We start from the raw sequence: 26180 nt of genomic DNA, 5'->3' as shown, positions 1-26180 counted from the left end.
TATTATAAAATATATTAATCATTTACTATCTTTGATTCACGCTGACCCTGCTTTCCCTAACGCTGACCCATATGATGGTGACGCTTTTAATGCTGCTTTTGAGTGTATTATTGACAGGTAAAGGTATGGGCTACCTGAAGAGGAGAAGGACCCTGAGATCGATGTCGTCGGCCTTGAGGACTCCTCCACAAAACGACGCAGGGAAGAGAGCGACGACGAGGAGGAGGGCGCTGCGAAGAGGCCGAGGTGGTCCGAAGAGAGCGACTCGGATTGACTCTACGATGGGACGGGCTGACATTGTGTTCCCTTTGGCGGGAAAAAGTAAGTAGGAGCTTCTGTTTTGTTGAGAAAGTGACCTAGAATAGTCTTCAATATAAAAACAAAGTAATATTATGTAACATACCTACAAACTGTATGCTACGTCTATTTGTTCATAAATAATTTCATTCATTTTCAAAATCATTCAAAGATTATTTGTCCGTCTTACTTACTATATGAATCATTTAGTATCTTTGATTCAATGAATACAATATTATTTGTCTTACCGTTATTTTTATTTTTCTCTCTCTCACTCCACCTCTGGCCACGCCCAGAACACAGCTCATTTCCTCTGCACAGAGTATTTAAGCACAACGAACCCATTCACTTCCTCTTCGACTCTGTCTTCACATCCCTCCCCCCCAACCCTGTTTTTGTCCTCCTCTCTCTCTCTCTCTCTCTCTCTCTCTCTCTCTCTCTCTCTCTCTCTCTCTCTCTCTCTCTCTCTTGCAGGATTACAGGAACAACAGGGGAGTCTGCACCGCCGGAGCTTCCGAAGAGACGGCCCCCACCCTACAGTCTCCATTCCCCCCGTTCCCGCCAGCCGCCGGACATCAACGGTCCCCCATCGATCGCCTAACCTCCTTTCTACAAACCCTCCTCGTTTCTTCTTCCTTACATCCCTTAATTTCTTCATCCCTACCCTACATCCCTCTACCCCACATCCCTTCATCTCTTCATCCCTACCCCACATCCCTTCATCCCTTCCCCACATCCCTTCATCTCTTCATCCATACCCCACATCCCTTCATCCCTCTACCCCTACCCTATATCTATTCATCCCTCGACCCCTTCCGCTTCTGGAATCTAACAATCATTCCACTATGCAATAAACCTCTCGAAACTCATACTGTTATTGGCATGGTCCTTGTTAGTGAAATATATATATAAAGTAATGTGTGTTATTGTGTAAACACAGAAACACTGAGATAATTAATGAGGACGTTTCTTTATTTACAGATGTTTCCTGGTCATTCTTCTGCAGGATTGTGTGAACTGCTCCGACTCATTTCTCAACTTCACTGGTTTGGTGTTGCATTCAATAAAACACTCAAGTCATCTAAAGTGACACTTTTGTATTGTGAGATTTTTTTTGGTTCAACTTCAGTCGTGTTGAGTTCATGTGAAGCTTCTTAAATAGTGAATATAACATGTATAGTGGCTTAAAACAGCTTTGCATCTGTCAACAAGCAGCTACACCGAGTCATGAGGATTACGTTGTAGAACACAGGATTTTAAATCAGTCCATATACAGATCAAAGCATTGCCACATATCCAACAGCTCTGAGAAACCATCAACGGTCAGGGAGATAAGAAGATGAACACATAAGACGGATTGTAAACACTGTAGGAATAATAATAAGTATTTCATTAGGTAATTAAGCATAAAGTTGGGTTTGTTAGACAGAAAAAACAATGCTTTCTCCACACATACAACTAACAGGCCATGCTGGCAGTAAAGATGTGATGATCATTAAACAAAATACATTGAAGGATGAAAAATTGAGGGAAAATAAACATTGCTATTCTTGGATACACTGCAAAAAAATAAACCAAAAAGAAAAAGTGAATTGTGTCCTGAAGGTGGACCCAGAGGTACCGCCATGCTATTACAAAACAGGTTTATCAGCTATAGGTGGCAATTTAATCTCATGCTCGGCTTTGGTCAGACTGCTTGCAGCACTCATCAGTCTAGTCGCAGTTTGCCAGAATTCAAGAAGACATTTCCGGGGACCACAGGATGCTCGATGCTTCCTCCTGCAGTGCGGAGAGTGTAAGAGGCCCTCAACAGTCTTCTGATGACACAATACAGATGACACAATACAGACTTATGGTTTGGAGAAATGGGGATTGTGTGGCGATTGCTTAGCCCTGTTTGAATCAGTAGGGAACAGCTGCCTAAACGCTGCGGGGAGAATGTAGGCGAGTTTGTGCGTAGCCTCGCAGAACAGACGCGCCTCAGTTGTGTTTTGTTTTGCTTCCGGGGTCAGACGCTGACCCGGAAACTAAACAGACAGACAGACCGGTGTCTCCACCGAAAACGTTATATTTACCACAATTTAAGCTTCTGCATTTTCCAAATGCAGCAGTATTATTGTTCGGTTTATAAGCCTTGTACCGAACGGTTTAAAACGAATACGTGATGTTACACCCCTAGAAACAAATAACCGTAGCTGTGGCGCCATCATGAGGTTATTAGGTGGTAAGACAGCAGTGAAGGCCCAGGTATAAAATGCACGGCCCGCCACTGGGTTATGGTCCTTTGACAGCTTGGCTCGCATGTGGTTTCAACACGTGTGAGGTATTTCTATGACAGCTACACTACCCAGCCCTCTGGACACTAAAGACAAAGGCCAGACTTTGTTGAAAGCTCTAGCGTGTGCCTGTGTTGTGTGAAGCCAATCTCACGTGAGGAGGACTTCAAAACAAAGCTGAGCATATGTTAAATGCAGTATATCTAAGAAGACTACGGAGCAACATGAGCATCAATCCTTGTCACCGACCAGGACCGAACTGCGCACATGTAAATTCACTCCGGACCTATAGGTGGCAGTAATACAGCTACCTACTCACCACCACCGAAGAAGCTGAAGAATCGCACGTGCAACCCACTGTCAACATGGGGAAAAGGAGGCAGACTAAGCAGCTTCTCACTAATCTAACCAAAAAACAGAAGAAACACTTAAAGGAATTCGGGGAGGAGCATCCATTCCATGATGTGTAAGCAGTGCAGCGAACTTCGGGCAGTTTTAAATGTATAATTAAGCTACTTTTATGTTAGCCAACTAGCTACGTTGCCTTTAGACGACGGTGGTCACAGTCGAGACAGATTCAGTGGGCTATGTGTTAGCTATATGTATACGTTACTAGTAAAAACTTAAAACTATGCTGTTCGAAGGAGCTAAACCGTAACGTCATAGACACGCCCGAAATGTTTTCCCTAAAAGGCTATATTTAAGAATGTAGCTGTTTGTTATTCCCAATGTAGTTCTCAATTTCCACTTGTAAAAATGCAAACAACAACGTTACGGCACAACTGAGAAGGTCTTTGGAGATGACTCGAGAAAATCAAGTAGTCACACAACGTTAGTTAATGGATGTTCAACGTGATCCTCTACTGTAGGTAATAACCCTAGCAAAATGGCCCGGAGCAGAAAGAGTACAAGGACATCAGTTGCATGGGGGTTTACTTACACACGTGCACTAGCCATAGCATATCCTTGATATTGACTGTAAACGGGCTTAAGCAAAGTGCTTTACAAAATATGAATGGCAGACAAACAATGATACAATTATTTATACCACATTGAGCATGGATGCTATCAGTACATCCTAACTCATTGCCTAGTTCTCAGAGTTATGTATCAATTAGAAAAAGTCACAGAGCTTTAGGTTTTCTCTGTATCGTCTAACAGTAAACTGTCAACAAGCAGCCCGAGGACCAAGACATTTGTTTTTTTAGTCAACGTTTTGGTCTAGTTGTCTAAGTGACTACATTTCCCCTTTGGTTGTTTTTTTGACAGAGTCGGTGCAAGACCTGAAAGAACTGAGATATTGGAACTGGTGAGTAGTGCTGTACAATTCCTCATGATAGAAATCATAAAGTATAATTCATGCACTAGGAGATCTGTAACTGTCACTGCACAAGAGGTGTTTGTAGTGGTAGTAAGAAGGACCTCCTGTCTTATCAAATATATTTAAACTACATGTTTGGCCACCCAGTCGCTGATAAACTCCCGTTTTGTAATATTTTACCCGTACTAATATTACAATATTACAAATTGAAAGGTGTTTTGTCCTCACATTTTTCAGCAAGCAAGCCCAGAACAGTCTGACATTGAGCCTGATGAACTGGAGGATGAGGAGGAGGAACCAGAGCAGAAGACAGCCTATCAGAAGCTTCTTTCTACTCTCAGCCAACCAACCAGTAATGACAAGAGTGAAGAGGAGAGCACTGATGATGAAGAGGAAGAAGAGGAGCTTCTTGATGAAGGTGAGTTGTTTATTTCCATCACACCTGAGGACAGTGTAGGCCAACACACTGCAGTCGACTGAATATTGTTGTGCTTTTTTTTTTGTAGGGGAAAGTGATGGAGTCGGTGATGACAGTGAGCATGGTGATGAAGACGAGCCCGAGGATGCAGATGAGGCTGTAACTGAAGCAGTAGACGGGGAGGAGAAGGCGGCAGGAGATGAGTTCGTAGACGAGGAGCATGAGACCCAGTTCTGTCTGGAGACCACCTTCACGGACGAAGGAGGACAGGGGGCCGCTGAAAGCCCCGCGGAGCAGGAAGACAGCAAAGGTACGGGATGCATTTTATGTTCATTTTTTTTCAAAATAGTTGTCTTGCTTGCTCAATTATAAAAGTTGAGGAATACGATTTGACGGAGGAATGTCTTACAGTTGTTTTCTGTATCGGCAGACATGTTTCTACAGCATTTAGACACAGAGCTTGGGGAAGAGGATGTGCAGAAGATAACATCTGGCAGCAAATCCAAGGCTCAGATCACGGTATTAAATTCACAGTTTTGCAAAATTGACCAACTTTTACATTAGAATAAATTCTAACTACATTTGATGTGCGTAACTATCTTTGCCTTTCCTCACATTTAGTGGCCAAAATTGGGCACTCTACTCTGTACCTTTCCCCTGGAGAAGTTTGGAGGCATCGGCCCACAGAAAGGCACAAACCTGCCAGTTTTCCACAAAGTTTTGAAGGCCAGCTGGAAGGATCTGAACCAGGCCTGCAACCCTATGGGGCTGGCTGGGGAGATCAGCCCGCTGCAGCTTGAGCTGCTAGCGCTTATGGGCTCCTACAAGGACCTCTACCACCCAGAAACCTGTCCTGTGACCCAGGCCCCTCAGGTCCGCGGTGCATACTGCCTCCACGTGCTCAACCATGTACTGAAGGCCAACTCCCAGGTCCTGGCTCACAACGCACTGCTAAGGGAGCCGAAAACCCAAGCTAAACCTGGAGCTGAGCCGCAGGACGAACCCAGAGACCAAGGACTGACCCGGCCCAAGGTGAAGTACTTTTTAACTCTCTTTCACTTGCTGATTGTGCCTGTTTTAGTCTCAAATATCAAGAGTACTGCAGTAGGAAATAAAAGTGCACACTTGACCCATCATGCCTCAGATGCATTGCTGATTTTGTAGTCACACATTGTACAACTTACGAAATCATTGAAACTTTGTTTTGGTGTGAAAATGCATTTGTCACAAAATAGTTCAAACATTGGGAAACCATATGCTTTACTTGCTGCTCACAAGTCTCTCTGCATGTGTGTGAGTAGAATACAATATATTTCACCCTGAACATAATCTAGTCCAGCAGTTATGTCGTATGCATGAGTGATCTGAGAGTGATTGCATTACTAGTTGCATTACTTGATGCTCCACCTTCAACAGAAGCAGCAGTATGGCTCACTCAGGGTTATTTAGGTCGTCCAGGACATTCATGTGATCTGCTATCATCACTTTTCTTAATGCGTCCACTTAGTCACAAGTGTTCAAAAGCGCAATATTAATTCTCTCTGCTGTAATAATTGTTATAAATATGTCAGGTCCTGATCCTCGTTCCGTTCCGAGGCGGAGCTCTGCGGGTGGTCCAGACGCTCATCAGCCTGCTGGAGACCAGAGGCAAGAAGATAGTGGTCAACAACAAGAAGAGGTTCAAGGAAGAGTTCGGCGAAGAGGCAGATGACAAGCCGCCCAATCAGCAGAGGCCAGACGATTACAGCGCCATCTTCTCGGGCAACGTGGACGATCACTTCAAGATAGGTACGATTTAACAAACAGAAGTCAGACAATTTTTGGACAAACCACCAAGTCTTCCCGTCTGAGACCTTGTCGCTGTCTTCTCTCCTCCCCAGGCATCTCCATTGTGAGGAGCAGCATGCGCCTGTACTCCCCCTTTTATTCATCGGACATCATCATCGCGTCACCGCTGGGCCTCCGTACGGTGCTGGGAGCAGAAGGAGAAAGTAAGCGAGACTTTGACTTCCTCTCCTCCATCGATCTGCTGGTGGTGGACCAGGCAGACGTCTTACTCATGCAGAACTGGGAACACGTCTTGGTAAGAACACACATCTGTTCAACAGCACACATTACTGCAGGATGGCATCTCTTCAGCGGTGTTGTGTTCTTACTGTTGGGAAGGATGTGGCGCCATCTGCTGTTTAACAATAATTGTAGAATTTGATGAATCACAATATGTTATAATTTAGCATTTAGGAAATAGAAGCACTGCTGGAGAGCATTGAGCATTTCAGATTTAAGTCTGACTATTTTTGGAATCCGATTGGTTAAAATAGTCACATTTTAAAACTCAGTTGTAATAAATACTCTATTAATAACAAATCTGTCGAAAGTTTATATGGTTAAGGTGTCTGTATAAGTTAATGTTTTATAAATATTGACATCGTCCACCCCTCTACAGCATGTGATGAAGCACATAAACCTGCAGCCGCTGGACCCCCATGGAGTGGACTTCTCCAGGGTGAGGATGTGGAACCTGAACAACTGGGCCAGACACTACCGGCAGACGCTGGTGTTCAGCTCCATCCAGGACCCACAGATCACCAACATCCTCACCAAGCACTGCGCCAACTACCGTGGACAGGTACTCATTAAAGTAACATTAAACCTGCTCCTGGGACTGAGCGTTCAGCACAAACTGTAATTTAGTTAACGCATGACTAAGAGGTAGAAATGATCTCATGGATTGAGTTAATACTCAGCGGTTGGAGCAGCACCCACACTAAGTTGTTTACTGTAGGCGGCTGGATATCTGAGGAAAGTTTTCTTCATTGCTTTTTGATTGTGTAGTTTGTTTGTTGTTTTTTTTAAAGTATATTCCCTGTCTGGTTTCTGTCCCAGATTGCCACTAAGAACATACCAAAAACGGGTTCCATCTGCCAGGTGCTGGTTCAGCTGCCTCATGTGTTTCAGATGTTCTCCTCTGACAGCTTCATGGACCACGATGCCCGGTAAGGTCTTCCCACATGTGAACCACGTGATGCCATCACAGCCAGACAACGTGTCGACGCTGAAAGATAGACCGGGGGGGGGGGGAGAATATCACGTTTCCTTTGATTCAGGGAGCTACACTGTAGGCTACAACGTTCAGCCTGTTTGTTTACAAATCAGCAAGTTGACACCCAGTAAAAGTTCGGCGATTAGCCGTTCCTGTTTGCAGTCTATCCATGGACGTACAGACAGCTATCGCTTCGACCTCACCTGTCCCCCTAGGGAGGCGAGAGATAAACATCCAGTTAACTGTCCCAGTGAAACTGGAGTCAGAGGTTCTTTAGCGAGGGAACTATTTGAGCAGTGTACAGTTCCAAGAGGGATTTAAATCAAATCCTTTGCATTTGATCGGACCACTAAAAGTGGGCGGGCTTATAGCGTAGCTCGATACGGAGCTCCAGAGGACTGCTCCACACACACCTGTCTTGTTGCTAAGAGTTGCAGATTGATTGATGGGTTGATGTCATGATATTATTGGTTGGTACTAGCACACTATCCACACATTTATTTCGTATATATTTTTTGTATATATTGTTAATAAATGGGTGCACAATATGACCTGGGATGTTATCTAAAAGGGTTAAAAATGTATTTTTCATTTGAGTGTTTTTTGTAAAACCCTTGTTTTAATGTTATTAGCATATTGCTTTTTTACATGAGTTTCAATATTTAAATTAAGGTCCAAATAAAAAACTGATAATAATATATGCAACAGATCATAATATCTTGAGGAATGCTTGGTTGATCCAAACAAAATTTAAATTTCTTTTTTTTTTTTTTTTTTTTTTTTTTTTTTTTTTTTTTTTTTCATCCTGTCGGTAGGTTTCAGTTCTTTGTAGATAAAGTGCTGCCTCAGTACAGGGACTCGGTTATGTCCCACACTCTGATCTACATCCCGTCTTACTTCGACTACATCCGGTTGCGCAACTACATGAAGAAAGAGGAGATAAACTTCACCAGCATCTGCGAGTATTCCAGCAAGTCAGAGGTGTCCCGAGCCAGACACTTCCTCCAGAAAGGGGATAAACAGTTCCTGCTCTTCACTGAACGCTTCCACTTCTACAAGAGGTCAGTACTTGTTAACCCTCCATTGGGTATCCTCACTTGTTTGATGAGCATTCTGGTGATATTTATTCTTGGAATCACTCCCAGGCCAGCCACAATAAAGGCTGTCTTTATTACCTTTTTAAGAGTTAACATATCACCAATTGCGATAACGCGAAGGATACAGATATCCCTTTTACAGAGTTCAAAAGTTGGACCTCTCACTTCAGGTTTTTTCAAAGTCAGCACTCAAGCCCTTTTTCTCTGGTTTATTAGTGTCACGTGACGGGGTAGTCTGCTGATGATTCAAACATAGAGATGCATTTAGGCTGGAATTGTACTTCAAACGAGAAAGTAATTCTTCAAACCATTCTGAAGGAATTCAGTTTCCTAAGAAAAGAGCCCAATAATTTAAAGAACAAATGTGAATATTAGGCAATATTGTTAGTTACAAAATGTTTTTGTATCAGATTGGAGGCTGCTGGGAGACATTACACACTTAACAGTATTTTCGATTGCGCATTGAGGCTGTTTAATGCTTTTTTGTGGAGTTATCAAAATAGTGTATAGCAGTAATCAGCAGTATAAAGTAATAATCTCAACTGCTAAAAGATACTGAAAAAGTGTTCCAGATCATATCATGTCTGCTGGTTTACTCTGACTGGTATGTCTGTGTAACGGGTGATAAATGACATATGTGGTATTAGAATGGTCTGGAATATAAATTGGTGAGCCCGGCAGAAACTCTGACCTTTCACTTCATTTATTTTTTTTTAGGTACACCATCAAAGGGATCCAGAACCTGATATTTTATGGATTGCCCTCCTTCCCCCACTTCTACAGCGAGGTGTGTAACATGCTGGCAGCGGGGGGTCGGGGGTCGGAGGCCAGCTGGACCTGCACTGCCCTGTACTCCCGCTACGATGCTCAGAAGTTAGCTTCCATCACAGGAGCCCAGCGAGCGGGACAGATGCTGCACTCCAACAAGACTGTTCACCTCTTTGTCACAGGAGGGGAAGATGAGGCTTCCTGATGGAGGTGGGCAGATAAGAGGGACCACTTTATGAAACCATGAGAGATATCTACTGTACATTATTACAGTAGGAAGACCCTGGATTGAGTGTAACTACAAAGATGTTGAATGCAGGTCTGTGATCGTGGATTGCCATGTGACACATCGCAGGGTAACTGGTTTGACATAAGCTAAGTGTACCACTTTGGTCAGAATGCTTTCCATTATATTTTGGACAATAAGCACAAAGAAAAACAAACACGTTTGTGGGCTTTGTTTGATGTGTTGTAGGTGGAAGCTGCCCAGAAACATCAAGCCTCAGAGTGAAGAGATCATAAAACATTGGAGGTGATCACTGTGATAAGCTGTAAAAGCATCACTCACCAGATTCATCATAAAGTATAAATATTTCATTATTTTTATTATCTTCCCTATTATTTGATAAGCAATCATATTTGTAGCAATATCTGTCCTGAAGGTGCCGAAGTGCTAAAATGATCAATATCAGTTTTTATGATCGTTACTATGGTGGCATACCCAAAATAGAAGTGTTTAAAATGAAGCATGGGTGTGTTTCCTTTGTATTTTAGGAATTTGAAACCAGAGGAACTTAGAGTTTATAGGGCTAATGCTCTGCCACACAATCCCACAAAAATGTTTTGATTAAACATGAAATGCAAAAATACAAATGAAGTGTCTGTGATCAGGTCAGTGATGTATGTATGACTGTGTGATACTAGTCAGCTATTTCAGTTGGCAGTGAAGGGTGAGAGAGTGAGAGGATGTCACAGGTTGGATTTGTTCACTTCTGGGTCCAGCTTACTCAGGTGTTCTGCATATCCAACCTGAAACAAAAACGGATATGGCCAACAGCATAAGTTCCTCCCTTTGAAAGAAGATAATGCATGTTTAATATACCCAACCATGTAATTATTAACTCCCTGAGTTGCTGCAAGAGTGACTTTGGCCACATAATTATGATGGGTCCTCCATTGCTAAAGGTGCCTGACAACAGCTATGGACGTCAAGACACAGAAGCTGAACCTGAAGCGGGAAGTAGGGCTGGTGGGAGCCGTGTCCCTCATTGCCGGGACAATGATTGGATCTGGGATCTTCATGTCCCCTCAGACGGTGCTCTCCACCATCGGCAGCCCTGGAGCCAGTTTGGTTGTGTGGGCTTGCTGTGGTTTACTGGTGATACTGGCGTCTTTCTGCTATGCTGAGCTGGGCACTGTCATAAGAGAATCCGGGGGAGAGTACATCTACATCCTCAGGACTTCAGGTCCAGTCATCGCCTTCATGTTAATCTTCAGCTCTGTGTTATTTGTGAGACCTGCCGGCGTTGCTGGCATCTCGCTGAGTTTTGCTCAGTATGTCGTGGTTCCTTTCTACCCAGACTGCCCCCCTCCGGTGCTGCTGGTGAAGTGCGTGGCAGCAGCTGCGATCATAGTGCTCGCCACGGTGAACTGCCTCAATGTTCGCTTTTCAATGTCAGTCCAAGTGGTTTTCATGGTGGTCAAGGTTCTGGCCCTGGTAGTCATTATAATAGGAGGTTTGGTGATGCTTTTCAGAGGGCACACTGAAAACTTTGAAGACTCCTTTGAAAACACAAATCTCGCCATCAATCCAATTGGTATTGCTTTCTACCAGGGACTGTGGTCCTATGATGGCTGGAACAATCTGAATTATGTTACTGAAGAGTTAAAACGTCCAGAGGTGAGTCAAATATAGGGTTTCATTGGAATGATCTCAGTGGTATTGTGTTAGTGTTATTGCATTGAAGTTATTGTGTAGTACCGATGAGTAATCCATCGAGACATTCTGGCACGGGCTTGCATTCCCCTAAAGAAATAAAGTGATAAATGTTTTCTCAGAGATAAAAAAGGTGAATGATTATGAGAAAAGTATGTATGTTTATTACCAGGTTATTTAAACCATGAACTGCTCAAGTATGGATGATACATTTGAATGTTTAAACTTTTATATCAGCCACATGACTTTACATAGTAAACATCATCAATACAAGTATCTCAGGATGTCAGTGGCAGAGACAAGCACCCAGTTGTCCGTAGCCAACAATGCTATTTGTACCCAACCCCGGAAACCCATTAGACACACTATGTGGACATGTAGGCTATTTGTATTCTACTTAAACCTAACCAACTGCGACGGAAAACTGAAAATAATAACGACAAACAAAACCCACAGAAAATGATGAGTCAGGTTTAAAAATAGGCTTCTCACAGGACTTGCACTTGTGGGTGAAAGTTCTGAATTTGACTCATTCATCCACCACAAACTACTCCCTAAACATACTTTGCCGCTCTTTATACTACAACTACTGTTACTTTTACCACTGCTACTAAATATTTCGGCTAGCTAACAATTGCTAAATTAAGCAGCATATTTAACCTGACCTTGTGTAAATAGCCGAAAAGCTGCCATGTGACTATTCTCACCCAGGTGCAAATAGACACTAAATTAAAGAACACAAGAACACTTGCAAAAAAAAAAGCTGAGTCAGCTTCAAGTGTTGTAGGTAAATTGTAGCTAAGGGGTTGTTTGAGGCCTACGCTAAGGAGCAGTTACCAAAAATTGGAGAACGTTTTGTTGATTTGCCTGAGCATTGACACAAAACTAATTTCTCTTTTTGGCAAGAATGTCTGGTTGAGCTGGAGAAGTAGGGCTAATGACTGCCAAGGATCGGTTATAGGGAAAGAGGACTGTACTGATATCAGTGAACAAATTCCATCAGGGTGACTATCTTTTGGAGGCATGTGCCTGAACTGATCTGCCCCTAGCACTTCTGTGGTTTCTTTTTAAGTATCGGTTCAGACCGGCATGAATTTAGTTGATCTTGGAGTCTTTGTTGCCATTTTCCTCTGATACTGACACTGGAGGCTGTGCTCTAGTTCAGCTGACCCTTCCTGTCCCTCTGCAAAACGTTTTGTCACTAAAACATTTGGTGCAAGAATACGTTGCTATTGTAGCACAACCCTGTGGGTTGAGGGAGTAGAATTAACAAGGAATGCGGATTTTGTTGGCGATTGTATTTGATCTGAATTGCTTCATACTCTTGTGATGTTACTTTATAGGTTCCCCTCTGGCAACATTGCAAGTCTGTTGTGAAAGCTCCTACAGATAATTTCTGTCTTCTGCTTCAAGAGGTTTCACTGTGATCAAGGAACACATTTCACTCAAGTCATGTTTCCAGAAGAAAAACTGATTTATATCTGACAAAAACAATCTTTGCCATACCATTCAGTAAATCAAGGAGCTACTGAGCTTCTATCAAACCCTAAACTGGACTCTGATATTCTGATTGCACCATGATTGAGAAGAAGGGCTGCCCTGTCTTAAGCTGGCCACACAATATTTTACATAGAATATAACTGGTTTCAGCCAAAACAACCTTTTGGACACATTGTACCTAGCTGTGTTATATAACGAATGGAGAAAACCTTTAACACCACCAAACCTAGGTGATCAATCGAATGGCTTCAAGAGATTTAAGAAAATATAGTTTGACTGCAGTCAGCAGACTATTTATTTTTAGTTACATCATGGCACTGCCTCCTGAAATGGAAACTCTGTTTCAAGCCAGATCATAGCAGAAAAACAGATACGCCTTGCTCCAGGGTGAAGAGTAATTTCAGGTCCCAAACAGTTAACTGTAAATCTACAGCTAGTTCTGTATTCCATAGTACATGTCTAGTGTCCATTGTGTCTTTGAGGAGACATCAGCTCTTAAAAAATGGAGACCAGACTCAATCTGAAGAGGGAAGTGGGGATTATAGGAGCTGTGTCATTGAAGTTATGAGCAAAGTCGAAGGCTACGCCTTGGTTTAGTGGCTATTTAAGGAGGTTAACTTCCTGTTGTACATGGCTTTAAAATTACCCAACATTTAGCAGTTAATTTACAGCCAGGTCTCTGTGTGTCCAGTGTCCTCTGCCAGTTGAGGTGAAAAGTACTTTTCATAAAAGTGTCCCAAACTTAAGACAGTATGGCTACAACAACAATCCATGAAGCAGTGGTTAACACCACATCAAATAAATACCAGACGTGCCAGCTTGTGTCAATTAGGCTGATGATATCTCAGGCTTCCACAGCTTGTAAGATAGAACGACACACATCAACAAACTGTGGGTTCATTTTTGCCATTTTTTGGAGTAACCTCATATTTGTATTGAGTATCAGTGGATCCCCTGGTGACATGAACCTATCAGCAGAGGATTTACAGTCCTAAAATGTGGTGTAAGTGATATGTCATTATTGATCTATTATTAATTTGTTAGTATTTGCTATGTGTATATATTTATTTATTCCTCTGTAACATGGGAGCCCTAACGCAAACCACTCACATTAAGGTTGGAAAAGGAGCATTCAAATTCCTGAATGAAAAAAATGCAGTTGGAGAAAATGTCTGTTCAGTGGACTAGGACTGTCATAATTGGCCAAAAGTGACGCTGAAATATGTGTTCTCTAAAAACACAAAGGTTCGAACTAATTTATCTATTCTACAATCTAGTCTTGCACATTATCTGTTTTGTTTTTTACCATTCAAATAAACTAAATAAAGATTTAGAATATTTGTTGACAGCCCTACAATTGACATCCCATTACAACAGGACTGAAGCACTGAAATCAGCTAAATTATATTCAATGTCATACTTAAATTTGTCCTTGCCCTGTTAGTACTTTAAAGACAAGCAGAATAATCTAAATATTAGTCTTACACTGCCAGAGCAATAACCTCGGAACAAGCAGTATTTTAGAAATTTTGTAAATTTTATTTGTATACAAACTCATGAAAAATGTACTGTGGTGGAAAATTTCTAGGTTAATCGGGAGGAGAGAGTTTGTGTTCTCAAATCAATAATGAAGTCATCAGAAGATTCAAAGTTGTCTTTTTCTGTTTATTCTCTTGCGCAAGAGGGAAGAAAGCACAACAGCCATGTATTCAGTAGACTGCGTGAAACCTTCTTCGGAAATGCAATATTCAACATCATTTATGCATACAAAGGTTCACACCTTTACAACTTCAGATAATGCGTCAAAAGGGGAGTAAAAGTATTTCAGACAAAGGATCTCTGTTAGTCAAGGTCTCTCTGTGTCTCCGTCTTACCAACAAAGAAACAGTGTACAAGATAACAGATAACAAGACGCCTGGATACTAAACTAATTAAATCTACAGAACTACTGTTCTGTGTCTGCACTTTTAATACTTACATTCTTTAAAACTAAGCATAATACGATAATATATTTTCCCATCACAGTACCTACCGCTGATTTAGACACAAAATCATTAATATCAATGACGCTTTGCTGTAAAAAGGGAAAGCATGATTGTCTGTGAAGACAGCGTGAAGTTATGAGCAAAGTCGAAGGCTACGCCTTGGTTTTGTGGATATTTAAGGAGGTTAACTTCCTGTTGTACATGGCTTTAAAATTACCCAACATTTAGCAGTTAATTTACAGCCAGGTCTCTGTGTGTCCAGTGTCCTCTGCGAATGCCTTTCAAGACGGAGCAGCTTTCAAACGATGATGAGTGACACACAGAGACTCAATCTGAAGAGGGAAGTGGGGATTATAGGAGCTGTGTCATTCATTGCTGGAACCATGATAGGATCCGGGATTTTCATATCCCCCCAGTTTGTGCTGTCCGCCATCGGCAGCCCCGGGGCCAGCTTTGTTATATGGACTTTCTGTGGGTTGATAGCCATGCTTGGGGGTCTCTGCTATGCTGAGCTTGGCACAGTCATACCAGAGTCTGGAGCGGAATATATCTACATGCTGCGGACAGCAGGGAAAGTGGTCGCCTTTATGTTTGTCCTCAGCTTCATCGCTGTCATGAGGCCTGCCAGTGCCACAGGAATTGCTCTGAGTTTTGCTGAATATGTCGTGGCCCCCTTTTACAGCGGATGCAACCCTCCGCAATTGGTGTTGAAGTTGGTCGCTGCAGGAGTTATCATGGTGCTGACCGCAGTAAACTGTCTGAGCGTCCGCTTGGCCACCGCCATCCAGGTGGTTTCCATGGTAGTCAAACTGCTGGCACTGGCCGTGATCATATTGGGAGGTGTTGTGATGCTTTTCCAGGGACACACTGAGAACTTTGAGAACTCCTTTCAGGGAACAAATGTTGATGTCAGCTCCATTGGCATTGCTTTCAGGGCTTGTGGTCTTATGACGGTTGGAACACTTTGAATTTTCTTACTGAGGAGCTGAAACATCCAGAAGTGTTTCATGTTTTTACAATGAACTTTCATGCTCAAGAGTTACTATAGTCAAGAAATAGACTTTAGACTTTCAGACTTAAAACTTTATTGTCACCAAGGGGACATTTTTCACCATAGCACTGTACATGTCAGACAATAATACATTCAACGGCACAACAGTACCAACATACAATGACCGACAACAGTCTACACCCAGATCTACTCAGCAGGGTCTTTGGCAGCTATGGCTGCAGGGATCAGGATTTTCCCAAAGTATACTTTTAACATTAGCACCTTAGACCCTCACCTACAGTTTATGTATCAGAAGCTATACCATTACATAAAGATAGCTGTGTCATTGTATTGTAAAGTCATAACAATCTTGCGCGAAGAGCTGTATGCAGTCATTTACGAGCTTGACAAATCCTTGTTAACACACATTTGTGTATTGAAAAAGATTACCACTGCCTTTTAATGAGTTACTGCCAAAAATCACCTGATGTCAGAAGTCTCTGGGAGCCCTCTGTAGGGTGGAACCTGCTGTCTCACCATAGAACTGGGCATATTACTTTATTAGTTTAATTATTAGTTTATTAAATTACTTTGTATTTCCTCTGGAAATTGCTCCCTTATTCTGGTGTAGGGGTTCATGGGACCCTGTGATTCTGGGAGCCATGATGCTGTGGACAATAGCCCCTGGTAATGTCTCCCAAGGTAAAATGCGAAGGGCTGGATTGAAAGTGATTCCAAGCTCTCTATGAATCGGCATCTTGGGCATAAAGCAACCGATCCACAAACATTCTGTCTTGTCCTTGTATAGCTGGAGTGGATCTCTTTCCAAATTATGAGCAAGAAGCTGATGTATTCGCTGTGGATGCTGAACTAAGCCAATGTTGTGCTTCATCACCAGTTCTGTTTGTTATTTACGTGGACAGAATCTCATGGCACAGCAGAGGGGCAGATAGTGCCTGGTACGGTAATCTCAGCATCGCATCTCTTCTTTTTGCAGATAATTCACTTTTCCTGGCTCCATCAGACCGTAAATTGCAGTGCATCCTAGGATGATTGCAGGCAGTGTGAAGTGGCTGGAAAGAGAACCAGCACCTCCAAGTAGGAGCCCATGGTATTCTGCTGGAAAAGAGCAGGTTGGGACGAGTTGCTGCTTGAACAAAGGAGTTCAAATATCTTTGGGTCCTCTTGCTCTCAAGTGAGGGAAAGATTGAAAACTGACGGAACATTGTTGGAGCTTTGGCAATGATGGTGTTGTACTGAATAGTGTTAGTGAGGCAGGAGCTGCTCCTCAAAGCGAAGCCCTCAATTTACCAGTAAATTTATATTCCAATAATCACCTTCGGGTTGTGACTAAAAGAGTGAATCACTGATACAAGAGGCCACAATGATTTTTCCCTCACAGAGTGATTGGGCTCACTCTAGTGGTAGCGTGAGGAACCTGTCCTCCAGATGGCGCTTGAAGCAGAACCATTGCTATTTCCCATTAAGGGGAGCCAGGTGAGGTGAAAAGCACTTTTCATAAAAGTGTCCCAAACTTAAGACAGTATGGCTACAACAACAATCCATGAAGCAGTGGTTAACACCACATCAAATAAATACCAGACGTGCCAGCTTGTGTCAATTAGGCTGATGATATCTCAGGCTTCCACAGCTTGTAAGATAGAACGACACACATCAACAAACTGTGGGTTCATTTTTGCCATTTTTTGGAGTAACCTCATATTTGTATTGAGTATCAGTGGATCCCCTGGTGACATGAACCTATCAGCAGAGGATTTACAGTCCTAAAATGTGGTGTAAGTGATATGTCATTATTGATCTATTATTAATTTGTTAGTATTTGCTATGTGTATATATTTATTTATTCCTCTGTAACATGGGAGCCCTAACGCAAACCACTCACATTAAGGTTGGAAAAGGAGCATTCAAATTCCTGAATGAAAAAAATGCAGTTGGAGAAAATGTCTGTTCAGTGGACTAGGACTGTCATAATTGGCCAAAAGTGACGCTGAAATATGTGTTCTCTAAAAACACAAAGGTTCGAACTAATTTATCTATTCTACAATCTAGTCTTGCACATTATCTGTTTTGTTTTTTACCATTCAAATAAACTAAATAAAGATTTAGAATATTTGTTGACAGCCCTACAATTGACATCCCATTACAACAGGACTGAAGCACTGAAATCAGCTAAATTATATTCAATGTCATACTTAAATTTGTCCTTGCCCTGTTAGTACTTTAAAGACAAGCAGAATAATCTAAATATTAGTCTTACACTGCCAGAGCAATAACCTCGGAACAAGCAGTATTTTAGAAATTTTGTAAATTTTATTTGTATACAAACTCATGAAAAATGTACTGTGGTGGAAAATTTCTAGGTTAATCGGGAGGAGAGAGTTTGTGTTCTCAAATCAATAATGAAGTCATCAGAAGATTCAAAGTTGTCTTTTTCCGTTTATTCTCTTGCGCAAGAGGGAAGAAAGCACAACAGCCATGTATTCAGTAGACTGCGTGAAACCTTCTTCGGAAATGCAATATTCAACATCATTTATGCATACAAAGGTTCACGCCGTTACAACTTCAGATAATGCGTCAAAAGGGGAGTAAAAGTATTTCAGACAAAGGATCTCTGTTAGTCAAGGTCTCTCTGTGTCTCCGTCTTACCAACAAAGAAACAGTGTACAAGATAACAGATAACAAGACGCCTGGATACTAAACTAATTAAATCTACAGAACTACTGTTCTGTGTCTGCACTTTTAATACTTACATTCTTTAAAACTAAGCATAATACGATAATATATTTTCCCATCACAGTACCTACCGCTGATTTAGACACAAAATCATTAATATCAATGACGCTTTGCTGTAAAAAGGGAAAGCATGATTGTCTGTGAAGACAGCGTGAAGTTATGAGCAAAATCGAAGGCTACGCCTTGGTTTTGTGGATATTTAAGGAGGTTAACTTCCTGTTGTACATGGCTTTAAAATTACCCAACATTTAGCAGTTAATTTACAGCCAGGTCTCTGTGTGTCCAGTGTCCTCTGCGAATGCCTTTCAAGACGGAGCAGCTTTCAAACGATGATGAGTGACACACAGAGACTCAATCTGAAGAGGGAAGTGGGGATTATAGGAGCTGTGTCATTCATTGCTGGAACCATGATAGGATCCGGGATTTTCATATCCCCCCAGTTTGTGCTGTCCGCCATCGGCAGCCCCGGGGCCAGCTTTGTTATATGGACTTTCTGTGGGTTGATAGCCATGCTTGGGGGTCTCTGCTATGCTGAGCTTGGCACAGTCATACCAGAGTCTGGAGCGGAATATATCTACATGCTGCGGACAGCAGGGAAAGTGGTCGCCTTTATGTTTGTCCTCAGCTTCATCGCTGTCATGAGGCCTGCCAGTGCCACAGGAATTGCTCTGAGTTTTGCTGAATATGTCGTGGCCCCCTTTTACAGCGGATGCAACCCTCCGCAATTGGTGTTGAAGTTGGTCGCTGCAGGAGTTATCATGGTGCTGACCGCAGTAAACTGTCTGAGCGTCCGCTTGGCCACCGCCATCCAGGTGGTTTCCATGGTAGTCAAACTGCTGGCACTGGCCGTGATCATATTGGGAGGTGTTGTGATGCTTTTCCAGGGACACACTGAGAACTTTGAGAACTCCTTTCAGGGAACAAATGTTGATGTCTATGTAACATAGTTGAAGAGGTTCAGGTTAAATCCCGCTAAATGGGAAAAGTACGCCACCTGCTGTTGTAAATGTGTACCTGCACTGAATGGTAGACGCAAAGGACTATGGGTAATCCTGAACGCAACGGAGGATTTACTGAAAGACAGAGCATGCGCAGTTGTCCGCAAGATGACCCATTCTTCTATGTTGTCCTTTGTCATAAATGCAGATGCAGATGTGGAATAAACCTGCTGTTACCACAAGCCTGACCAAGAGATTCATTTAGCCAGGAGACATCTAACAGAGGTTACATTGGTGCCGTGACCCGTCCATGACTACGCCGGACCGGGCAGATGTCTTCTCACCACTGCATCATTTTGGGGCTGCAATTCCTTTTTCGCTGTATCTGACTGTCAGGTTTATTTAGCTAACCCAGCCATATTCCCTTGAGACTGTATGAGATTGAGTGAGTATTTTGCTGTTAAGTATGAGTCTCAATGAATTTGGTACCTCCGATATGACTCCTATCAGTTTTGGCAGGGGTAGGGGGCTGCGTACCACACCTGTTCCATTTTCACTAGGTGACCGTCAGGTGGGGGATAGAACAGCTTATGGTGAGGATTTGGTGCACGGTCCTTTCAGACATAGGGAAGTAGTGACACCTCAGAGTCAGCCAATACATCCACCACAGTGCACTAGTACATCAGTTCCAGACCCTCCCCTTGATGATGTGAGACTAGTTGACCAAATGAGCACTATTGTGCAGCAGATAGGGCAACAGCTAGCTGATAGCATTATGTCACGCTTCAACACATCAAGCCCTGCAGCTTCTGTGCCTACAAGTCATGAAGAAACATTCCAAAAGAAAGACTCCAGCCACACACTGGATCTCTCCCAAGTCCAGCTGGTAACTCAGAGAGGAGTCAAGGACCCACCTGTATTCCGAGGGGAGAGTTCGGATACGCTGGCTGTTGACGAATGGGAAGAATCAATGAAGAATTACATCAGAAAGAGTGGCGTTCAGCTCGAGAATCAGGCTGAGGAAATTCTCATCCACCTGAGAGGCAGAGCAAAGGACGTTGTGAGATTTGGAATAAGAAACGGTGAAGTTAATGTCCGGCATAACCCACAGGCCATCTATGGACTCCTCCGCAGACATTTCAGTACGAGCTATTGCTCATCTGTGCCTCTGGCTGACTTTTATTCCACCACCGCAAAAGAACATGAGGATCCATATGAGTATTGGCTTAGACTGAACCGAGCAGCTGATGTTGCTGCAAGTGGTCTTGAAGAGCAGGGTAAAATGTTTGACAACCCCAGTGTTGAAGTCACACGGATGTTCATCAGACACTGCCCCAGTAAAGATCTAGCTCTTACCTTTAGGTCCAAGACAATGGATAAATGGTCAGCTCGTGAAGTTCAGGAAGTGTTAGATGAATACCATCTAGAGAAGGGACTCAGGTCTTCTACAGTGGGGGGTAGCAGAATCAACATGAATAAAGTTGAGGTTAGCGCTAATGCTACTTCAGTTTCAGACATCCCCGAACAGAAAAAGGCTGTGAGTCAAGAGACCTCTACTCTGGAGAGGTTAATTGGAATGCTAGAGAAAGTGTTGCTCCAGGGCCCGGGTTATGCTCAAGCCAACAAAAAGCCACATTCCAACAACAGGCTTCCAAGAGTTGAGGGATTAAATGAGACGCCATGTTCCATTTGTAAAGACGGCTCTCACTCTGCCCTCACACACTGTCGAGAGAACAGGCTCTGTTTCCTGTGCCACTTACCTGGCCACCCAAGACGCAACTGCCCAGAGGGAAGACGTCCTTCTGACTATGGTCAGCAGGGAAACTGAATGATCTGCGTGCAGGGGAGGACAGCGCAGATCAAGTGAGTGAACCTCCCACCTTGGATTTGACAGACATTGATGATTATGAAACGTTGTATCACACCTACAGCAGCATAGTGCCATCACAAAAAACACTGATTGTGCAAGGCTTGCAGAGACTCTCAAAGACTGACAGCCTATTCTACACAGATGTGATTACTGATGGAGAGCATGTTCTCAGAGCATTAATAGACAGTGGATCTATGGCATGCACTATAAGTGAGGCAGCGGCCACAAAACTTTCACAGTCCATTCCTAACATTGAAAAGAAATCAGCTGAGGACTTTGTTATTGTTGGCTGTGGGGGTCACCTGATCACACCTTCTGCCATGTATGACCTCACTGCATCAGTTTATGGCTATAAGGTGGTAATTCCTGTTCTAGTTGTGCCAGGCCAAACTGATGAAATGATTCTCGGCAGCAATGCCATCAAGTGGCTCATACCACGGATGAAAGAAACTGTAAGTGGCCAAAACATCTCGTCTCCAGTGAACGGTGCTCCCAATGATAAGTTGCCCCATTTGGCATCCCTGCTGTCCTACTCGGATGAGTGGGAGGGCGGTGCAATGCCAAACAGGATCGGCACAGCTAAACTCAAAAGATGTGTCACTCTACAGCCGATGTCTGAACATTTAGTGTGGGCTAAACTGCCTGCATCTGACATCACTGGAGTGGGGAGTACGGTCATCATCGAACCCACCCAGTCCAAAGCCAGGCCTGCACAAATTATGGTGGGGAGAGTTGTTACTTTCTTATGGGGAGATGGTTGGGTTCCAGTCAAAATAGTAAATCCCACTGACAAGCCTCTCACCATTAAAAGAAATGCAAAGGTTGCAGATGTGTCCCCCTGTCTTTCTGTGCAGGACTTACCTGAACCCGATCGCATCCAATCCGGTGCGCAATACACACAGAGCTCACCACCTGCACCAAGGTCGGAAGAGGAGATATCGCACATCCTAAATGACATGGGCCTGCAGGACGTGGACCTCTCATCTTGTGAAGTTTCCCTCGAATGGAAGAATAAGCTGCTGCAGCTCATTGAGCAGTATGAGTCCACCTTTTCGAGGCACAAAATGGACTGTGGTGAGGCGACAGATTTTGTCCACAGAATCCGCTTAGTGGATGACAAGCCCTTCAGACTTCCATTCAGGCGGGTCCCACCGTGCCATTATGACAAGCTTCGTACAGCTCTGAATGAGATGGAGGAATTGGGAATAATTCGTAAATCTCAGAGCGAGTATTCATCTCCCCTCGTCCTGGTTGTCAAGCCGACAAAGGATCTTCGCATCTGTAATGACTTCAGGTGGTTGAACGCAAGAACAGTGAAGGACGCACATCCGTTGCCTCATCAGACAGACTCCCTTGCTGCACTTGGTGGCAATGTGTTCTTCTCCACAATGGACCTCACATCAGGGTTCTACAATGTCAGGCTGCACGAGGACGACAAGAAATACACAGCGTTTTCCTCCCCATTCGGTCTCCATGAGTATAACAGGATGCCCCAGGGCCTGACAAACAGTCCTGCCACTTTTATGCGAATGATGATGTCCATCTTTGGCGATGAGAACTTCACAAGCCTGTTATGCTACCTGGATGACCTTATGGTCTTTGCTCCATCTGAACAGGTTGCGCTTGAGCGTCTGCAGATGGTTTTCTCACGCCTTGCTGCTAACAACCTGAAGCTCTCGCCTAAGAAGTGCCACTTTCTTCGCCGGTCTGTCAAGTTTCTGGGACACATCATAAGTGGAGATGGTGTTAGGACGGATCCAAGTAAAGTACAGGCTATAAATGATGTGCAGGAAGCTGATCTGATGGACTCTGATGGGAAAACACCTTGTGCTAAGAAAATCAGATCTTTCTTGGGAATGGTTCTCTACTACCACCATTTTATTGAGGGATGTTCAGCTAAAGCTAAGCCACTGTTCAACCTTGTGGCTGAGCCTGCCACACCACACAAAAGAGGAAGAGGCCATAAACCAAAATTCAAAAGAGGCCATGTTAAACTGTCCCGGACTGACTGGACTGATGAGTGCAGGGAAGCATTCAGAACTTTGAAACATGAGCTTGTGCACAGTGTCGCGTTGGCCCATCCAGATTTTGATACACCATTCATCCTCGCTGTTGACGCCTCCTTTGATGGCCTCGGAGCTGTGCTCTCACAGTTGCCTCCTGATGGAAAGATTGCCAGACCAGTGGCGTTTGCCAGCAAGACACTGTCACACTCCCAGCTGAACTATCCAGCACATCGGCTGGAGTTTCTCGCTCTTAAATGGGCGGTCTGTGACAAATTTAGCCATTGGCTGAAAGGGCGATGTTTCTCAGTCTGGACGGATAATAATCCATTGACATACATCTTAACTAAGCCTAGGTTAGATGCATGTGAACAAAGATGGGTTTCAAGGCTTGCAGCATACAGTTTTGACCTAAACTATGTCCCTGGCACAAAGAATGTGGTTGCCGATGCACTGAGTAGGGAGCCATTTGTCCAGTCATGCATAGGCCACCGTCTTGTGACTGAACCGTATGCCTCATTACTGAACAATGTAAATGGAATGGTGGATAGGACAGTACAAGATGCATTCAGATGTACTACTAACTGCCAGTTGGTTGTTGATCAGTCCGAGGAGGGAGCTGTTGTCACTCCACCTCCTCCGCCGCAGGGGTCCCTCTCTTCACAGGATGTCTCGGCTGTGTTGGATGCACATGACTCTGGAGGTGTCAGTCAAGTGAGAGGCACAGGACCAGCTATTCTCCAGCTTGCCGATGTCAACCAGATTGATTCGCTACCAAAGAGTGAACTGGTTAATCTGCAAGAGCAGGATGATGTCTTAAGCAGAGTTTTCTTTTACGTCCGGCGTCGCAGGAGACCCTCTAGGCGTGAACGTGCTGGTGAGTCTCGTGCAGTGATGAAACTGTTGAGACAATGGCCCAAGCTCTCCATAAAGGATGGCATGTTGTACAAGGTAAAGAAAGACAGACAAATGAACATGACAATTCACCAGGTTGTTATTCCAGACTCCCTGAAGACCCAAGTCCTCCATGGCCTCCACGACTCATCTGGTCATCAGGGGCAGGCACGCACACTTTCTCTCGCCAGGCAGAGGTTCTTTTGGATAGGGATGGAACGTGACATCATCAATCACGTGAAAAACTGCTTTCGCTGTGTGGTTGGAAAGACCCCAGAGCCTAACGGCCGTGCTCCTCTTGAAAGCATTTGCACCTCTGAACCAATGGAACTAGTGTGTATTGACTTCTGGACTGCTGAACAGACTGACAAGAAGAGTGTGGATGTTTTAGTTGTCACGGATCACTTTTCCAAACTGTCGCACGCATTCCCATGCAAAAATCAGTCAGCGAAGCAGGTTGCCCGCCGTCTCTGGAATGACTTTTTCTGCATATATGGTTTCCCTAAACGCATCCATTCGGACCAGGGAGCCAATTTTGAGAGTCATCTCATTAAGGAGCTCCTGGAGATGGCTGGCATTCAAAAATCACATACCACCCCGTACCATCCTATGGGGAATGGAGTTGTCGAGCGATACAACAGGACTCTTGGGAACATGATAAGGGCTCTACCGCCCCAGTCCAAAGCTAGGTGGCCACAAATGCTTCAGATGCTGACGTTTTGCTACAACTGCACTGAACACGAGACAACAGGTTTTGCGCCTTTCTTTCTCATGTTTGGGAGGATTCCGCGTCTGCCTGTTGATGTTGTGTTCCAGCATGCCCTCCCTAATGGTGCTGTTGTTGACCACCATGAGTTTGTCTCTCGCTTGAAACATGACCTGTCTGAAGCTGCACGCATTGCCCGGCTGAACAGTCGGACAGAACAGGCTCGTCAGGCGAAGAACTACAACCGCAAAGCAAAAGGGTCACCCCTCACTGTTGGCGACAGAGTCTTGCTTGCAAATCGCGGCGAGAGAGGCAAGAGGAAAATTGCAGACAAATGGGAGTCCACCGTTTATGAAGTGGCATCTGTGAGGCCTGGAATCAATGTGTACAGCATCAGAGATCCTGCGACATCAAGGGAAAAAGTTGTTCATAGAAACCTCCTACTCCCTGTGAGTTTTCTCCCGATGGAAGGTGACGACGCCTTGGAGTCAAGCTGCTCTTCAGTTGCTGGAAGTGGACAATGTGACCCAGTGGTTCCTGTTGCTGTACAGGACAGTGTGACAAAGACAATTGACTGGCTCCTACAAATGGATGATGCAAGTGATGGAGACACTACAGCCAGCCAACCCGATTGTTCTCTTGTTGTGGCGGTGAGCACTCCACCCTCAGAGACTGGAGTGACTGTGGTCCCACATACTATGTGTGAGGTTTTGAATACCTCGGATCCTTCAGTTCAAGCTGCACAGTTGCCTTCCCCTGGACCCCCTGCTGGATGTGTGGTGTCCCAGGAAGTACCTTCCCAGCCCTCAGCAGAGGAAGCTCTACATATCCCCTCCCCTAAACAGGCAACTGACACACAGCTAGGTGCACTCACGCAGGACCATGTAGTTTGCGCACAGCCGCCTCCACTTTGCACTAGGACAGGTAGACCTGTAAAACCTCCAGTTCGACTCATTTGTGAAATGAATGAACAGATTGTAGATGACTCAGTGTCATCAGTTGATTCTTTGTTTTCTTTTGTGAGGAACATGTTTTCTGGATAGAGTGCTGACTATTTTGAGTTTTTTTTTTTACACTTAACTGAGGTATCTTACAGTTGCCTATGTCATAGAGCAGTGTTTACAAAATGAGAGGTGTACACGGCATCTTTTTGTGTCTATGTTGGTAGGGGGATTGGCCAATCCCTTGCTGACTTAATTCCAAGTGAAAAGTTTCTAACTGACTGAACTGGTTATGCTCTTATGACTACGCAACTGGAGTTTTGTAAATTGTATCTTTTGTGGTATTTTTTTTTTTTTCTCGTTCAATGTGCCCCAATTTAGCAGGATTTAAGGGGGGTGTATGTAACATAGTTGAAGAGGTTCAGGTTAAATCCCGCTAAAT

The 26180-nt window shown here is 43.8% G+C and overlaps 1 protein-coding gene, 1 long non-coding RNA gene and 2 pseudogenes across 3 annotated transcripts; 3 read left to right on the top strand and 1 right to left on the bottom strand.

The window, feature by feature from the left end:
* Positions 1 to 2054: 2054 nt before the first annotated feature.
* On the top strand, positions 2055 to 10671 carry utp25 (UTP25 small subunit processor component). 2 transcript variants are annotated; one of them, XM_076107529.1, is made up of 13 exons: positions 2055 to 3039; positions 3843 to 3882; positions 4132 to 4312; positions 4401 to 4622; positions 4743 to 4831; positions 4934 to 5344; positions 5884 to 6100; positions 6193 to 6395; positions 6759 to 6941; positions 7199 to 7308; positions 8171 to 8416; positions 9170 to 9430; positions 10533 to 10671. In XM_076107529.1, exons 1-12 carry the CDS (start codon positions 2939 to 2941, stop codon positions 9423 to 9425), a joined length of 2259 nt encoding a protein of 752 aa, XP_075963644.1. In that variant the 5' UTR covers positions 2055 to 2938; the 3' UTR covers positions 9426 to 9430; positions 10533 to 10671. The 2 variants fall into 2 exon arrangements, with proteins under 2 accessions (XP_075963644.1, XP_075963643.1); XM_076107528.1 differs by lacking the exon at positions 10533 to 10671 and having other exon boundaries at positions 2057 to 3039; positions 9170 to 10093.
* Positions 10672 to 14934: 4263 nt separating this feature from the next.
* LOC142967904 (b(0,+)-type amino acid transporter 1 pseudogene) lies at positions 14935 to 16514 on the top strand (annotated as a pseudogene).
* A 69-nt stretch (positions 16515 to 16583) lies between these two features.
* LOC142968327 (b(0,+)-type amino acid transporter 1 pseudogene) lies at positions 16584 to 19333 on the top strand (annotated as a pseudogene).
* An 849-nt stretch (positions 19334 to 20182) lies between these two features.
* Positions 20183 to 21410, bottom strand: LOC142968671 (uncharacterized). Its single transcript, XR_012959059.1, has 3 exons — positions 21085 to 21410; positions 20681 to 20769; positions 20183 to 20360 (listed from the first exon to the last, which is right to left on the bottom strand). It is a non-coding gene; the product is annotated as an uncharacterized LOC142968671 (long non-coding RNA).
* Positions 21411 to 26180: the final 4770 nt, after the last annotated feature.

This window comes from Anarhichas minor, unplaced genomic scaffold, assembly GCF_050575085.1.
Source record: "Anarhichas minor isolate MPS153535 unplaced genomic scaffold, ASM5057508v1 ptg000040l, whole genome shotgun sequence".
In the NCBI taxonomy this organism is placed as follows: Eukaryota; Metazoa; Chordata; class Actinopteri; order Perciformes; family Anarhichadidae; genus Anarhichas; species Anarhichas minor.
This window is presented reverse-complemented; position numbering and strand designations above follow the sequence as displayed.